This window comes from Eptesicus fuscus, chromosome 21 (assembly GCF_027574615.1).
Source record: "Eptesicus fuscus isolate TK198812 chromosome 21, DD_ASM_mEF_20220401, whole genome shotgun sequence".
Lineage (NCBI taxonomy): Eukaryota > Metazoa > Chordata > Mammalia > Chiroptera > Vespertilionidae > Eptesicus > Eptesicus fuscus.
The window spans coordinates 19,641,035-19,658,189 of NC_072493.1; the positions used below are offsets into that span (position 1 = coordinate 19,641,035).

Genomic DNA, 17,155 nt, shown 5'->3' on the forward strand with positions numbered 1-17,155 from the left:
TTATAGTTTTACATTATGAATTTTCAGATGATGGGTTAGGTGTGAATGCTGTCTAAAGGCCTTCTTACATTCCTTGCACTCATAGGGTTTCTCCCCAGAATGAATTCTCAGATGTTGAATAAGTGATGAATTAAGTCTAAAGGCCTTTCTACATTCCTTACATTCAAAGGGTTTCTCCCCAGTATGAATGCTCTGATGTAAAGTGAGTTTTTGGCGCAATCTAAAGGACTTCCCGCACTCCTTACACTTATAGGGTTTCTCACCAATATGAATACTCTGATGTTGTGTAAGTTGTGAGAGTAGTCTAAAGGTCTTCCCACATTCCTTACAGTCATAGGGCTTAACACCAATATGAATGCTCTGATGTGAAATAAGTTGTGAATAACGACTAAACGCCTTCCAACATTCTTTACATTCATAAGGTTTCTCCCCCGTATGAATTCTGTGATGAAGAATAAGATGATAACCACGACTAAAGGTCTTTCCACATTCCTTACATTCATAGGGTTTCTCACCAGTATGAATTCTCTGGTGGAGTGTTAGTTGTTGTCGCACTCTAAAAGCCTTCCCACATTCCTTACATTCATAAGGTTTCTCACCAGTATGAAGTTTGTGATGTATTCTAAGGCCAGAGCCACACAAAAAGGCCTTCCCACATTCTTTACATTCATAGAGTTTGTCAGCAGTATTAAGCTTCTGATGTCGAGTAAGATGGGCATACTGTCTAAAGGCCTTTCCACATTCTGTACATACATAGGGTTTCTCACCAGTATGAATCCTCTGATGAAGAGTAAGTTGTCCACGCACTCTGAAAGCCTTCCCACATTCCTTACAATCATATGGCTTCTGACCAGTATGAATTTTCTGATGTACTCTAAGGTCTGGGCCAGACATGAAAGATTCTCCACATTCCTTACATTCATAGAGTTTTTCAACAGTATGAAGTCTCTGATGTCGATTAAGGTGGGCAGTCTGTCTAAAGGCCATCCCACATTCCTTACATTCATAGGGCTTTTCACCAGTGTGAATTCTGTGATGAAAAGTAAGTTGTTGGCGTACTCTAAAGGCCTTCCCACATTCTTTACATTCATAGGGTTTCTCAACAAAATGAATTCTCTGATATGGAGTAAGAGATGTATGTTTCTGGTAAGAGGACACTTTTTGAGATGTTATTTTCACTTCTCCAAAATATCCCTCTTGTCCTTTAAAATTTTTTTTTGACTCACAATTATATTTTAAAATTAGGTTCTTAAAGCCATGTGTGTTAATTCTTTCCATTATCTTCCACTGGACTAAGTTTATTTCATTAATGTCATTTTCTGAAAATAGCCTCTTGGTTTCATATCTGGTCTCCAAATCTGAAAGAAAACAAGAGAACAAACATGTAGTTCCTTTTTCTGAAAGTAGTAAAATTTCTACAGAAAAAAAAGATAACAAAGTAATGCCCAATGAAATTCTAAAACTATTATAAAATTTGAGGAGGAAAAAACATAAGGGAACACCAGAAAAAAATAAGAATTCATGTAAGATTGGGTATTAGTTATAGGCATGCCTCATTTTATTGTACATCACATTATTGTGCTTCACAGATACTATGTTCTTTACAAATTGGAGGCTTGTGGCAACCCTACATTAACCAAGTCTATCAGCACCATTGTCCCAAAAGCATTTGTTCACTTCATGTCTCTGTGTTCTATTCTGGTTATTAATTCTTGCAATATTTCAAACTTTTTTGTTATTATTATATTTGTTATGATGATCTATGATCAGTGATCTTTGATGTTACTCTCCACCAGCAAAAAGATTATGATATACTCAATGTTCAGATAATGGTTTACATGTTTTAGCAATAAATAATTTTAAATTAATTTATGCATATTGTTCTTTTAGACATAATGCTATTGCATGCTAGAGACTAGGAACAGTAGTTAGCATAATAAATACAGGAAGTCCATCAAAAGGTTAATGGACAGTTTCAGCAGAGCTGAAGACTTGCATTATTATTGCCTACTGCCAGACAGCTGAGGGCAGTTTCCCCAATCTGATGATCCTTTATTGTTTACCAGGTCTTACCTTTGATATGTATATCTGCTTTGCTTTAGGGCAATTTGTGTTAATAAAAACTAGGGGTCCAGAGATTCAGAGAACTTAGGTACTAAAACCAAGTTTCCATCTGGTTTGCCTTACAGTCACAGGGTAAGGTGCCTCCAATATGCCTTCTAAATTTATATTTCATGTCTTTATTCATTTATGCGCAGCCCCTTTTCCAGATTCCCTGAACCCTTCTAGATGCTGAGAAACATCCCAGCAATTGCACACTTAATAGACTGCAGTATGGTGTACACATAACTGAATAGTCTCTAGAAAACAACAAAAAAATTGTGTGAATTTCTTTAAGGTGAATATTTGCTTTATTGCAGTGGTCTGAAACCAAATCCACAATATCTCTGAGACATGCCTGTAAACATTTTAAGTCAGTGGTTCTCAAATTGAGATATAGATTAGAATCACTAGGGTACTTATTACAAATGTTCAGGTTTAGATACAACCTAAATCTCTTGCATAGGATTCTACAGAATATTTCAACATTCTCCATATGATTCGGGTGAAGATAAAAGAAAAATTCATACTTAACTTTTTTTCAACAAATTTTCCTTATTCTTAGACTAAAATCAAACCCACTGTGATTAAAATGCCTTTGCTTATAACACATTATCTCAGCACTGTCCTCTTCACTGCTACTTGTAGAGACCTATTGAGATCGTAGAGCATGTCCCAACTTACTTTTCATCTTTTAGGACTTTTCAGTTTGCTATATCTCCCACAATTCTTCTGATTTGGGCTTTTTGTATGATAGCTCCTTCTCATCCTGAGCTCTTAGATTAAAAGTCACTTACTTTAAGCCTAACTCTACTGACCGTAGTTAAATTGATGTTTTGGGTGGGTTGGGTTTTTGTTTGTTACATATCTGTCTTATTATATATGTATATATATTTTAAATCTCTATATTGAAATGATATAGTTATTAATTTTTCCAATTGTTATTCTGCTTATTTTCTTACCCTTAAACCTCTTTTTTTTTTTTTTACCCTTAAACCTCTTTAAGGGCAAAAAACACAATCTCTACTTTACTCTTCATTAAAAAATAAATTCAGCCCTAGCAATTTGGCTCAGTGGATAGAGCGTCAGCCTGTGGACTGAAGGGTCCTGAGTTCAATTCTGGTCAAGGGCACTTACCTCAGTGGCAGGCTCCTCCCTGGCCCTGGCCCTGGTCAGAGCTCATGGAGGAGGCAACCAATCGATGTGTCTCTCTCACATCAGTGTTTTTCTCTGTCTCTCCCTCTCCCTTCCACTCTCTCTAAAAATCAATGGAAAAAATATCCTTGGGTGAGGATTAAAAAGATAAAATAAAAATAAATTCATAGCACATAATAGGTTTCACTCATTTAATTCCCATATAGTTCTCTGTCTCTAATCTGGCTTTAGTATATTTACTATACTAGAGGCCCAGTGCATGAAATTAGTGCACTCGGGGGGTCCCCGAGCCCGGCCTGAGCTTGCTTGCAGTCCAAGAGCCTTCAGGGACTGTCAGTCAGACATCCTTAGCACTCACCAGCCATGAGCCCAGCTTCTGCTGAGCAGCACTCCCTCTGTGGGAGCGCAATGACCAGCAGGGGGCAGCTCCTGCATTGAGCGTCTACCCCTGGTGGTCAGTGCACGTCATAGCGACTGGTTGTTCCACCGTTCAGTCAATTTGCATATTAGCCTTTTATTACATAGGATATCTTACCATAATGATTAAGTATTTCTTTTATTCATTCAAACTAATCCAGTTAAACATATAAATGGAAAATGGTGATTGTATACTCTTATGCATACTATCACTGCATATATACCCTTAACTATGCAGTATTCTCTATAATGCTCATTCCTTCCTTCACATAACTATGAGTTACTTTTCTTTGTCTCCACATACAAAAACAGTACTGATGATTTATACTTATTTAATCTTCCTTTAGGCCTATTCTATTAATCATGCATTTTACAAAGGCTCAACTCATTTTATTCTTTTATCCCCAAGCTATGGGTTACTTTTTCTTTGTCTCCACATATTAAAAAGATTCTGAGGAGTTCTACTTATTTAATCTTCCCTTAAGCCTATTCTATTACTCATCCATTTTACAAATGCTCAACTGGTTCTGTTCCTTTATCCCCTTGCTCAGGTCTTCTGCCTTCCATTCCCTCAGAGGAAAGGCCATTCATGTATTTCCTAGAAATGTGTACCAATGATTTTTCATACAGAGGTAAATATTTATACCTTACTGAAGTTCTCATGAAATCCTTAGCAAAAGAAAAAAAAGAATAGATGTTGGGAACTCACTAATAGGGACAAAGGGTCCTGCTGTTTCTGGAGTGTAAAATACTTGCTAACAAAGGTCACATTAAATACAGACCAGTAAATGCCTAGCCAAGAGGAGAAAAAAACCATAGGAAAATTTAAGTACTGAATGAGTTGTGTATGAGAGAAAAAGGATGACTTTTTCAATTATGATAATACTAGAGCCCTGGTGCACAAAATTCGTGCACAGGACGGGGGTCCCTCAGCCTGGTCTGCACCTCTCACAATCCGGGACACCTCAGGGGATGTCAGACTGCTGGTTTAGGTCTGATCCTGCACCAGCAGTTGGACTTCCCTTTCTCAATCTGGGACCACTAGCTCCTAACTGCTCACCTGCCTGCCTGCCTGATTGCCCCTAACCACTCTTCCTGCCTGCCTGATCACTCCTAACCACTCACCTGCCTGCCTGATCACCCCTAACTGCCTCTGCTTCAGCCCACACATCGGGGATCCAGGCTTCCCTCCTCTGGCCAGCCACAGGCAACTGGGACCCAGGCTTCCCTCCCTCTGGCTGGCCACAGGCACTCGGAACCCAGGCTTCCTTCCCTCTGGCTGGCTGCAGGTACCTGGGAAGGACATCCAGAATGATGTCTAGAATGATATCTGAAAGACATCTGGTCTATCTGTTCTAATTAGCATATTACCCTTTTATTAGTATAGATGGTCTATATAAAAAAGTTGAAATCATATAGACTTTTTTACTAAAACTAGAAATAACAGAATTTTAAAAGTAAATCCACTTGAAATTTTAGAAGTCTATATTAAATAACTCTTAGATCAACACGAAAATAAAATCCAAAATAGTATTTTTATATTTAAAAAATAATAATAATTTTTAAAAACCTACAATAACTTTGTATCTATAATTTTAACTACAATGCATGTAAGGGAATTAAAACACACCAATAAAATTTTAAAAATAATTTAAAATCCTCAAAAAATTAGGAAAATAATAAATGAATGCAAAGCACAAAAGACATTAACTGTATAAAAGCAGAATTAGGTTAGAAAAAACTAATACATAAAGCAAAAAAAATATCAGAAAATAAGATAAACCATTAGTTCACATAATGAAAACAGAAAGAAAGCACAGACACTGAAATAAGAAATGGCAGTTAAAATAATCTTGAATATAGACAAAGAATACTTGAAAAGGGGTTATCTCACCAATAAATTTTAAAACATAGCTAAAATAATATTTCTTTTTTAATATATTTTATTGATTTTTTACAGAGAGGAAGGGAGAGGGATAGAGAGTTAGAAACATCGATGAGAGAGAAACATTGATCAGCTGCCTCCTGTACACGTCCTACTGGGAACGTGCCTGCAACCAAGGTACATGCCCTTGACCGAAATCGAACCTGGGACCCTTCAGTCCACAGGCTGACGCTCTATCCACTGAGCCAACCAGTTAGGGCTAAAATAATATTTCTAAAAATATATAATTTACCAAATTGAACACAGAAGAGATACAATGTTAAAACAGATTAATTTCCATAAAGCATGGAATGTGGTCAGACTTACCATGTCCTTTTCCTATGAAAACAGCATTAAAAAGGTTACTAAAGCCTCAAAAATAGGTCATCCAAATTCTACTTATGAGAATTAAAAAAGAAAAGGACTTCTAAACTATTTTCATGAAAGTGATACTACACTAAATAAAGACTATTCATGAAAAGGAAACTACATTCCAACTTTCTGAAAACTAATGTAAAAATTCTAAACATTTAATAAAAGAGCACACTGAAAGACCCAGTGCATTAAATTTAATGCACCGGGCCTCTAGTATGCTAATGATATACTAAGGCTGCTCAATCGCTTGCTATGACATGCACTGACCACCAGGGAGCAGTCAACTGGCCAGCCAGTCACTATGATGTGCACTGACCACCAGGGGGCAGACGCTCTGACCAGTAGGTTAGCTTGCTGCTGGGGTCCAGGCGATCAGGACTGAGCAAGACGGGCTAGACATGCCCTAAAGCCCTCCCACTGTCCCTCCCCAGCTGGCCAACCTCCCGTGTCCCTCCCCAGTCCTGATCGTGCACCAGTGGAGTTCCTCAGCCTGGCCTGCACCCTCTTGCAATCCGGGACCCCTCAGGGGATGTTGGAGAGCTGGTTTCAACCCGATTCCACAGGCCAGGCCGATGGACCCCAGTGGTGCACGAATTCATGCACCAGGCCTCTAGTGTACAAATAAAATAAAATAGAGTCTAAAAACCAAGTACTGGGGGTGTGGAGGGTGTAGTGATGGGGAGGGAGGAGCTTCTCTTGTCCACCTGGAACCTTGGATCCCTGACAGTTTTGCAGAACACTGATATCCATGGACTCTCACATGGACTTCATTTAATAAAAATACAAAGACCATCAATGGACAAAAACATGAGTCATTTTGTATTGTGGCATTCAAATCCTAGAACTTTGGGGAAGCAACAAATATAAGTTTTTGAAGACCCTGAGGCCTACCATCATTACTCTGCTTTCACAATTATGCTTTCTCTACTGCATGAATTTCCCCCACCTATAGAATCATTCCCACAAGCACACAAACATATTCTAAATTTCCTACCATAAATTACACAACTTATAACCCATATTTCCCAGCTTCCCTTCATAAATAATTCCTCCAGAGAGTTGTCCTATATTCATTCTTATCACTTCCTCAGTTATACTTCTTACATTAGTCATTCCAATCACATTTGTCACCCTGACTCCACTAAAATCACTCTTGATAAGGTCACCAGCATTCTCCATCTTGCCAGAACCTGCGGTCAATTCTCAGTCCTCATTTTCTATTTTTCAAATTTTGAAACATTTTCTTTTGTTTTTATTTTATATCAGGGGCTGTTCCTTTTTCATCTCCTTTGCTGCCCCTCTTTCAAAAATCTAAATGTTGGAGTGCTCCATGAATCAATCCTCAGGCCACTTCTTATCTGCTTTCTTCTATCAGCATGCATTCCTTAGGTTATCACATTCAGACCCATGAATTTAAAATCCAATAATAAAGTAAAAACACCCAGTTCAACTCTCCCTGAGCTCCAGGTATACATATTCAGTTGCCTACTCAACATCTCAAACTGGAAGAATAATAGACATTTCAAACTTAAAATATCCAAACAGAAACTCTTTTTTTAAAAAATATATATATTATTGATTTTTTACAGAGAGGAAGGAAGAGAGATAGAGAGTTAGAAACATCGATGAGAGAGAAACATCGATCAGCTGCCTCTTGCACACCCCCCCACTGGGGATGTACCCAACCAAGGTATATGCCCTTGACCAGAATCGAACCTGGGACCTTTCAGTCCGCAGGCTGACGCTCTATCCCCTGAGCCAAACCGGTTTCGGCCAAACAGAAACTCTTAATGTCTATCTTCCAATTTGCTTTTCCTATCTTCCCCACATAGTTATTTAAGTTAACACCCTTAGTTGCTCCTTTGATATCACTCCATTTATAATCCCGTTACTAAGTTCTTTTTTGGTGCCACCTTCATATGTATATTAGACTAACAGCTTTTTTTTTTTTATGTCATCTGCATATTGTATTGTGTGTTTACCACCCCATGTCAAGTCTCCTTTCATCACCATCTCTAATAGCTTCTTACTACTTCCTATCATTGCCTTTCTTTTCCTAACTACCATTACTTCTAGTCTAAACAGCTAAAATTGCCTCTACAATGGTCCTTCCAGTTTTGTACTCAACCAAAGGGATCATTTTATTTTATTTTTCATTTTTTATTAAGGTATTATATGTGTACATATCTTACCTTTGCCCCCCCACCACACTCCCATACATGCCCTCACCCCCCAGTGTTTTGCATCCATTGGTTATGCTTATATGCATGCACACAAATCCTTCCGTTGATCTCTTATCTCCCCCACCTCTCCCTAACCTTCCCACTGTAATTTGACAGTCTGTTTGATGCTTTACTGCCTCTGTATCTATCTTTTTGTTCAACAGTTTATAGTGTTCTTTATTATCCATAAATGAGTGAGATCATGTGGTATTTTTCTTTCATTGACTGGCTTATTTCACTTAGCATAATGTTTTCCAGTTTCATCCAGGTTGCTGCAAATGGTAAGAATTCCTTCTTTTTTATGGCAGCATAGTATTCCATTGTGTATATGTGCCATAGTATTCTGATCCAGTCATCTGTTGGTGGGCACCTAGGCTGTTTCCAAATCTTAGCTATTGTAAATTGTGCTGCTATGAACATAGGGGTGTATATATCCTTTCTGATTGGTGTTTCCAGTTTCTTAGGATATATTCCTAGGAGTGGGATTACTGGGTCAAATGGGAGTTCCGTTTTTAGTTTTTTTTGAGGAAACTCCATACTGTTTTCCACAGTGGCTGCACCAGTCTCCATTCCCACCAGCAGTGCACGAGGGTTCCTTTTTCTCCGCATCCTCGCCAACACTTGTCGTTTGTTGATTTGTTAATAGCCATTCTGACAGGTGTGAGATGGTACCGCATTGTCATTTTGATTTGCATCTCTCCGATTATTAGGGACTTTGAGCATGTTTTCATGTGTCTCTTAGCCTTCCTTCTGTCTTCTTTCGAAAATATTCTATTTAGGTCCATTGACCATTTTTTTTATTGGATCTTTTATCTTCCTTTTATTAAGTTGTATAAGTTGCCTGTAGATGTTGGAGTTTAAACCTTTATCAGTGATAACATTTGCAAATATGTTCTCCCATACAGTGGGCTTTCTTATTGTTTTGTTGATGGTTTCTTTTGCTGTGAGAAAGCTTTTTATTTTTATGTAGTCCCATTTGTTTATTTTCTCTTTAGCTTCCATTGCCCTAGGGACAGTGTCAGTGAAGAAGTTCTTTTGGCATATGTCTGAGATTTTGTTGCCTGTGGATTCCTCTAGTATTTTTATGGTTTCCCGTCTTATGTTTAAGTCCTGTATCCATTTTGAGTTTATTTTTGTGCATGGTGTAAGTTGGTGATCTAGTTTCATTTTTTGCATGTATCTGTCCAATTTTCCCAACACCATTTATTGAAGAGACTGTCTTGACTCCATTGTATGTTCATGCCTCCTTACTCAAATGTTAATTGAGCATAGTGGTTTGGGTCGATATCTGGATTCTCAATTTTATTCCATTGGTCTATATGTCTGTTCTTTTGCCAGTACCAGGCTGTTTTGAGAACAGTGGCTTTGTAATACAGCTTGAAATCTGGTATTGAGATCCCTCCTACTTTATTCTTCTTTCTCAGGATTGCTGTGGCTATTTGGGGGTCTTTTTTTTTATTCCAGATGAATTTTTGTAGAGTTCTTTCTAGGTCTGTGAAATATGCCATTGGTATTTTAATGGGGAGTGCATTGAATCTATAAATTGCTTTGGGTAGTATGGACATTTTAATGATGTTGATTCTACCAATCCATGAACATGGTATGTTCTTCCATCTGTTTACATCTTCCTCTATCTTTTTTCAGTGTCCTGTAGTTTTCCGCGTACAGGTCTTTTACCTCCTTAGTTAAGTTTATTCCTAGGTATCTTAATTTTTTTGGTGCAATGGTAAATGGGATTGCTTTTTTAGTCTCTCTTTCTGTAAGTTCACTATTGGTGTATAGAAATGCCATAGATTTCTTGGCATTAATTTTGTATCCAAAGGGATCATTTTAGAATACAAAGCACACTATAGCTTCCAATTTATCTTAATGATTATGTTATATGGCCCTTGCCTAACTCTGATCTCATCTCTTATTACTTTCCTTTCCTTTTCCACCTGTTTTAGCCAGAATAGCTTTCTTGTTAGTACTCAAACATGTAAAGCTAATTTCTTCCTTAGGCCTTCTCTATCTGCTTTGAATGTTCTCTTAGAGAGTCACATGGCTTCAGTCTTACTTCATGTCTATCTTTATATATTACCTCCTCAAAAAAGCCTTTCCCCATTTGTCCACCTTTCTGTATGCATTTCATATTTCAATAAAACTTACTTAAAGGAAGAAAGAAACAAAAGAAGAGAAAAAATTATCTTGTTTAAGATGTCTAACAATGAGTCAGCAATTGTTATTTTGGCTAAATGTTTCCTAACTAAACTGATATTATCTTATTCACTTGGAACCTCTGTGTTTTATTGTTTTTTTTTTAATAGTATTAATAGTTGTAAGTGTCATTTAATTACCTAAATATGAATAAGAAAACAAGTTGAAATTGGGGGGAAAAAACAAAACAAAACAAAACATGTTTTTCTTTCCTTTGGTAGAAAGTAAACCATAAGATATACTATTATAAATAGGGCACTTAAATGGCCCTATTGTTATAAAATATTAACTTTTAGCCTAAAATGAGTCTCCTCAGCTAGAGACCTGAATATATGAAGGGCAAAATACAAAATGATAACATATGTATGTCTTTATTTAAAGGAATTTAAGAATATTTTTTAAACAAGAGGTTCAAAGGAGATGAAAATAGAGGTAGAAGCTATACCATAGAATCATTCTCCCTATACAGTCTATCAAATTCATGTTTCTTCCTTATATGAAGGTATATAGGATGGCTATCAACAGAAAACAAAGAGAGCACCTCTCTATCCCTCATCCCCTTTTCAAAGGGGAGGAAAACTGGAGGGAAAAAAAGAATAGTAAATGAGATAAAGTAGTTCTATTAGTATCCCCAGCTAAGACCTTAATAAGGTCTCAGATCTTCTTTCTTCAGGCCATGAACTTTTAAAGAGGACTTTCTAAACATCAGAAGGGTGTGCCTCTTCCCTAAGTAGTTGAGCAGTTTTCTCTAGTAATGGGTTCTCCTACCCAATTGGTTCTTACTCACCTGAATGTAATATTCTTCCTTTCCTCACAACTTTCCAGGGCTCTTTTCCTTGCTCCAATAAGGAAATCACATCTGGTTTAGAAATGATGCTTCCTGGTTAGAAGAAAAAATATGTAAAGTGATACCATATAAGAAAAACAAATTCAAAATTACTTTGATTTACCCTCGATTAAATTTGTCTACAAGTCAAATGGCAAGTAATGAAGCCTATAAGACAAAGAATGGCAAGATGGTTTAAAAACATTTATATTGGGGGAATTCCAAGATGGCTGCTCAGTAGCCAGAGGCTGTCTGCTTGTTTGTAACATCAAATGGGACTTACAGCTAAACTGCAGAGCAATTGGCTTGAACAACCAGTTAAAGTGTAGCTGACCTGAAATATTGAGAGCAGGGTGCGCGAGGAGACACCGAGAGGGTGAGCCAACTCCCACTGCTCAGGAGGAATTTTGCAGCAGCAGAGCCCCTTTCCCTGGGAGCCTGGGATCTCAGCCCCACTCAGAGATCCCCAATCCAGAGCATCAGGCAGTGGGAATCAGTTAGGATTAGTCCAACGGGGAGACTCAGCCCCTACCATCCCAGGGAAAGAACAATTTCTTTGGTACAACACCAGCCTGGGAAGTTCACTCTGATCTTTATCTGCAGGAGGGGCCACACAGAAGCCCAGGGCTAGCGAAGGGGTCTGATCAGTACACCCAGAAATAACTCTGAGGGATCCTCTATGAAATGGAAGAACTTTGGGCAGAGAGCCAGATGGGGGCTGAACAGTGTGGCTTGGGAAAGAGGATTGGTCTTGCCCACCTTGAGTGCACAGGCAATGCCCCTCCCCACACCTGCAGAACTGCTGAGTCTGCCCTGTCCTGATGTGATCTAAAACAAAGGGGAGCAGCGCTAGGATAGAAGTCTGCACCTGTAATGCTCAGTCTGACCATGCGGAAGATTCAAACATTTGGTCCATTTGGAATCTGGGTGGAGGCCTCATCCCATGGAGGCTAGCCATGCAGAGAGACTGGAATGCCAAGAAAGGCTGCTTTTTAAAATTTATATTTTACCCCCTCCTACTTGGTGGGGCAGCAAGGTGGAGCCAGGGAATCAGGCAGAACGGAGGCATTAATATCGGGTCTCTGGGGTGGGCTTCTGTTCAAGAGATAAGCGGACATATGCTGGGCCCTTCGGCTGCATTACAGAGAACCAGAACCAAACTCCCCATTGAGGTCAGCCAGATCAACCTTGGGAAGGAGGTCGAACTCTCCCCTTCTCCCTTCTCCCCGCCCAAGTCACAGGCACTACCCCTAACACGAGTCTGTTAAACCAACCCAGCCAGGTCCTGAATAAACCCACTCACTGCAATTCCGAGGGGGAGGGAGAGCGGCTCAGAGCAGGAACATTCAAGGTACAAAACCAAGACAGAGGCCCTGCACACCAAACTTCTTGGGGCTCCACCCTATTGAGTTTCAGTCACATTGCCAAGGGCCAGGCAACAACAGTGACATTGGCAGCACCAGAAAACCTCCCGGGGGACCAGGACCAGCACAACAAGTGGCCAAATTTGGACAACATTGGAGCAAAATCCAGTGAGCTCCTCAAATAGCAGATCTAAAGGGTGATTACAGCAGGCACAAAAATCTAAGGAGGCAAACTCCATTATTTTTCTTTAACCTTTTCTACATTTTTTTTGTTATATTTCATTTATAATTCTTTTTCCTTTCTTCTTTCTTTCGTATCTCTTACTAGAGGCCCAGTGCACAAAATTTGTGCACGGGAGGTAGGGGAGAATCTCCCTCAGCCTGGCCTGCACCCTCTCCAATCTGGGATCCCTGTGGGATCAGGCCTAAACTGGCAGTCGAACATCCCTCTCACAATCTGGGACTACTGGCTCCTAACTGCTCCCCTGCCTGCCTGCCTGATTGTCCCTTAACCTCTCCCCTGTCGGCCAGATTGACGACTAACTGCTCCCCTGCCGGCCCGATCACCCACAACTGCCCTCTCCTGTAGGCCCAATTGCCCCCAACTTCCCTCCCCTGCCGGCCCAATCACCCCCAACTACCCTCCCATGCTGGCCAATCACCCCCAACTCCCCTCCCCTGCCATCCCGATTGCCCCTAACTGCCCTCTCCTGCTGGCCATCTTGTGGCAGCCATCTTGTGGTGGCCATCTTGTGACTACATGAGGATAGCCATCTTGTGATGACGTGAGGGCTTCACATGAGGGTGCAAGGACCACCTAGGCTTTTATTAGTATAAATTTCTCTCCTTCTTATTTTTTTCCATTTTTCTTTTCTATTCAATATTTTTATTCATTATTACCTTTTTAAATTTTATTATTTCATTTATTATTTGTTCATTTCTTATTTATTCTTATTCATTTTCTTTTCTCTTCCTTTTTTCTTTCATATACTCTTATTTTATTTATTTCTTCCTTCTCTAATCTTTTTATGTTTTTAAATTGATCTGAGAGAGAAAGGAGGGAGAAAAACATCAATGTGAGAAACATGGATCAGTTGCCTCCCATTCACATCCCAACTTGGAATCAAACCTGCAACGTAGGTATGTTTCCTTACTGGGAATCAAACCCTCTACCTTTTGGTGCACATGATGATGCTCCAAACAACTGAGAAGCCTGGCCAGGTCCTCTTCTCTAGTTTTCTGGTCTCTTGTATTTTAATATTATTTTTTCTTATATTATTTTTTGTTGTTTTGGTTGCTTTGTTTTTTTCCATGTTGTTTTCAGTTTGCTCTTGTTTTATCTTATTTTATTCTATCAGCATCTGTGTAACAGTTGGCATGAAGTGCTCAGCACTGAGCCTCAAATTCAGCCAGCCTGAGGGCTGAGCCCACCCGTGAAAGGGACAACAGCAATCAAGACTCAATTATAACATGTGATCCCACATAACCTGCACAAGGGACATTCCTAGAGCATTTAGCTCTGAAGATAAAGGAGAGTACACCATTGGGTACCACAAGACACCCACTACAGAAGCCCACTCCACCAACACTGGGAGTGATAGCAGCCCTATCCAATACATGGAAATACAAAGAAACAGCCAAATGAGAAGATAAAGGAACAGGTCCCAAATAAAAGACAGGAGGAATTGCCACAAAAAGAGCTAAATGAAATGGAGGCAAGCAATTTATCAAAAAGCAGAGTATAAAGTAATAATTTTAAGAATATTCAACATCATGAAAAAAAAAACATAAAAAAAAAACATGAAAAAACAACCAGTTGGAAAAGAAAGATGAAATCTGAAATAAAAAATACATTGGAAGGAATAAATAGTATATCAGAGTAAGCAAAGGATTAAGTCAGCAAATTAGAAGACAGATAGAAAATAATCACTCCATCAGAGCACCAAAAACAAAACAAAACAAAACAAAATCATATGGATAGTTTAAGGGAACTCAGGACAACATGAAACATAAAAACATCCACATCATAGGGGTAATAGAGGGAGAAGAATGTGAGCAAGGGATAGAGAACCAGTTTGAAGAAATAATGATAGAAAACTTTTCTAACCTGGTGAAGGATAAAATAATGCCAATTTAGGAAGCACAGAAAGTCCCAATAAAGATGAACCTAAAGACCCCCACAAAGACACATCACAATTAAAATGGCAAATGTTAAAAACAAAGAGAGAAACTTAAAAGCCTCAAGAGAAAGGCAGTCAGTTACATACAAGGGAGTTCCTATAAGGCTATCAGTGGATTTCTCAATAGAAACACTACAGGCCAGAAGGAAATGGTACAATTTATACAAAGTAATGAAAAGCAAGGATCTGAAACCAAGACTACTCTATCTAGCAAGGCTATCATTGAAAATTGAAGGTGAAGTAAACAGCTTCCCAGGCAAAAAAAGGCTAAAGGAGTTTATTACCACCAAACCACTATTGTTACGAAATGTTAAAGGGACTGCCTGGAAGAAAAAAAAGAGAGAGGAACAAAGGCATTAAAAAAGGCAATAAGTAAGTACCTATCAGTAATAACCTTAAATATAAATGGATTAAATATTCCAATCAAAAGAGGTAGGGTAGGCAAGTGAATAATAAAACAGGACCCATATATATATGCTATCTGTAAGAGACCCAGCTCAGAACAAAAGACTCACAGGATGGATTCTGAATCAGGAAGGAGCACTTCAGAACATGAAAATAAGGGCTTGCAGTGAGGAGCCATGGTGGACTGTGCCTGAAAATTACTACCTTCCATTGGTATTTGACATGAAAGAGGAGCAGGAAGAGCATATTCTAGGATATCTCGATGCAGACCTTCATTGCATAGAAGTGCACAGCCACACCTTGTCATTCAGTTGGAGAGGTGGTTTACAGCCATAGGCCAGACTCACGTCACTGTAGTCAGATCATCCCAGGCCAAGCAGTGACTGTACCTCAAAACTGGGAGCTTGGCGAGTGGGGACTCTGACTAGTAGGCACGAGACCTTGAGATACTGTAGCATGTCCTAAGCCAACCGCTGATAGAGGATGAATGGCAGCCATCTCTAGCAATCAGCTGCACCCCTCAGCCCTGACTTTGCCAGTCAGGATGACAAGCTCCAGGTCCAGAAAAGCAGCGAAACCACACCCATGACCCCAAGGCTGACCTTAGGACTAGCTATATTGCATAATGACCCCTTGCCCTGGTGGCAGCCAATCAATCAGTGGAGACCACAACTCTGAAAGAACACACCTGGAAAACTGCTGAATGTTCTACTGAGATCTTCTCCTGGGACCTTCTCTATAAACTCCACCCTTAAACCCTTAGGATGGAAAAGCCAGTGTGCTCTTCCTGCTGGAAGCACACCCGTGCCTTTCCCTTTCCCCTTCTCCTTTCCCTCTCCCTGCCCCAGGTAGGTTACCATTAGTTTCCTCACTCCCATACTCCTAGGGCCCCTAAACCTCTATAACTTGTTTCCTAAACCCATTTCTTCTAGGAATTATCCTATCTAATAAAGGGTAATATGCAAATTGATCATCACTCCAACACACAAGATGGCCACCCCATGTGATCAAAGATGGCTGCTCCCATATGGACACAAGATGGCCTGCAGGGGAGAGCAGTTGTGGGCAATCAGGCCAGCAGGAGAGGGCAGTTAGGGGTGACCACCTGCAGGGGAGGGCAGTTGTGGGTGATCAGGCCAGCAGAGGAGAGCAGTTAGGGGTGACCAGGCCTGCAAGGGAGGGCAGTTGTGGGTGATCAGGCCAGCAGGGGAGGTATCCTGCCTGCAGGGGAAGGCAATTAGGGGCAACCAGGCTGGCAAGGGAGGGCAGTTAGGTGTGACCAGGCTGGCAGGGGAGAGCAATTAGGGGTGACCAGGCCAGCAGGGGAGGGCAATTAGGGGCAATCAGGCCAGCAGGGGAGCAGTTAGGGGTTGATCAGGCTGGCAGGGGAGTGATTAGGGGGTGATCAGCCTGGCAGGCAGAAGCAGTTAGGGGCAAACAGGCAGGCAGGCAAGTGGTTGGGAGCCAGCAGTCCTGGATTGTGAGAGGGATGTTCCAGATTGGAGAGGGTGCAGGCTGGGCTGAGGGACACATACAACCGCCCCCCTCCTATGCAAGAATTTCATGCATCGGGCCTCTAGTTTTTTATTTTTTATTTTTTTAAAATATATTTTATTGATTTATTACAGAGAGGAAGGGAGAAGGAGAGAGAGTTAAACATCGATGAGAGAGAAACATCAATCAGCTGCCTCCCGCACACCCCCTCCTGGGGATGTGCCCGCAACCAAGGTACATGCCCTTGACCAGAATCGAACCCGGGACCCTTGAGTCCAAAGGCCGACGCTCTATCCACTGAGCCAAACCGGTCAGGGCGGCCTCTAGTTTTTTATAATAATTAATCTGTGATTAATCAAATAAATGTTCTCTTATTAAAAAGAAAAGACTCAGGATGAAAGTGAAGGGAGAGAGAAAAATATTCCATGCAAATGGAAACCAACAAACAAAAAAGCTGTCGTAGTAATACTAGTATATCTGAAAAAATAGACTCCAAA

General features: G+C 40.1%; 1 protein-coding gene across 2 annotated transcripts in view; it reads right to left on the reverse strand.

Annotated features, from left to right (window-relative positions):
- Positions 1 to 17,155, reverse strand: part of LOC103284536 (zinc finger protein 82 homolog) — a 31,900-nt gene continuing 14,745 nt past the window's right edge. For both annotated transcript variants that reach the window (XM_008139851.3, XM_028143472.2), the window contains exons 4-5: positions 11,177 to 11,269; positions 1 to 1,358 (exon numbers count right to left, since the gene is read on the reverse strand). In XM_008139851.3, the coding sequence (XP_008138073.2) occupies positions 1 to 1,358; positions 11,177 to 11,269 (1,451 nt within the window). The remainder of the gene's footprint in view (positions 1,359 to 11,176; positions 11,270 to 17,155) is intronic.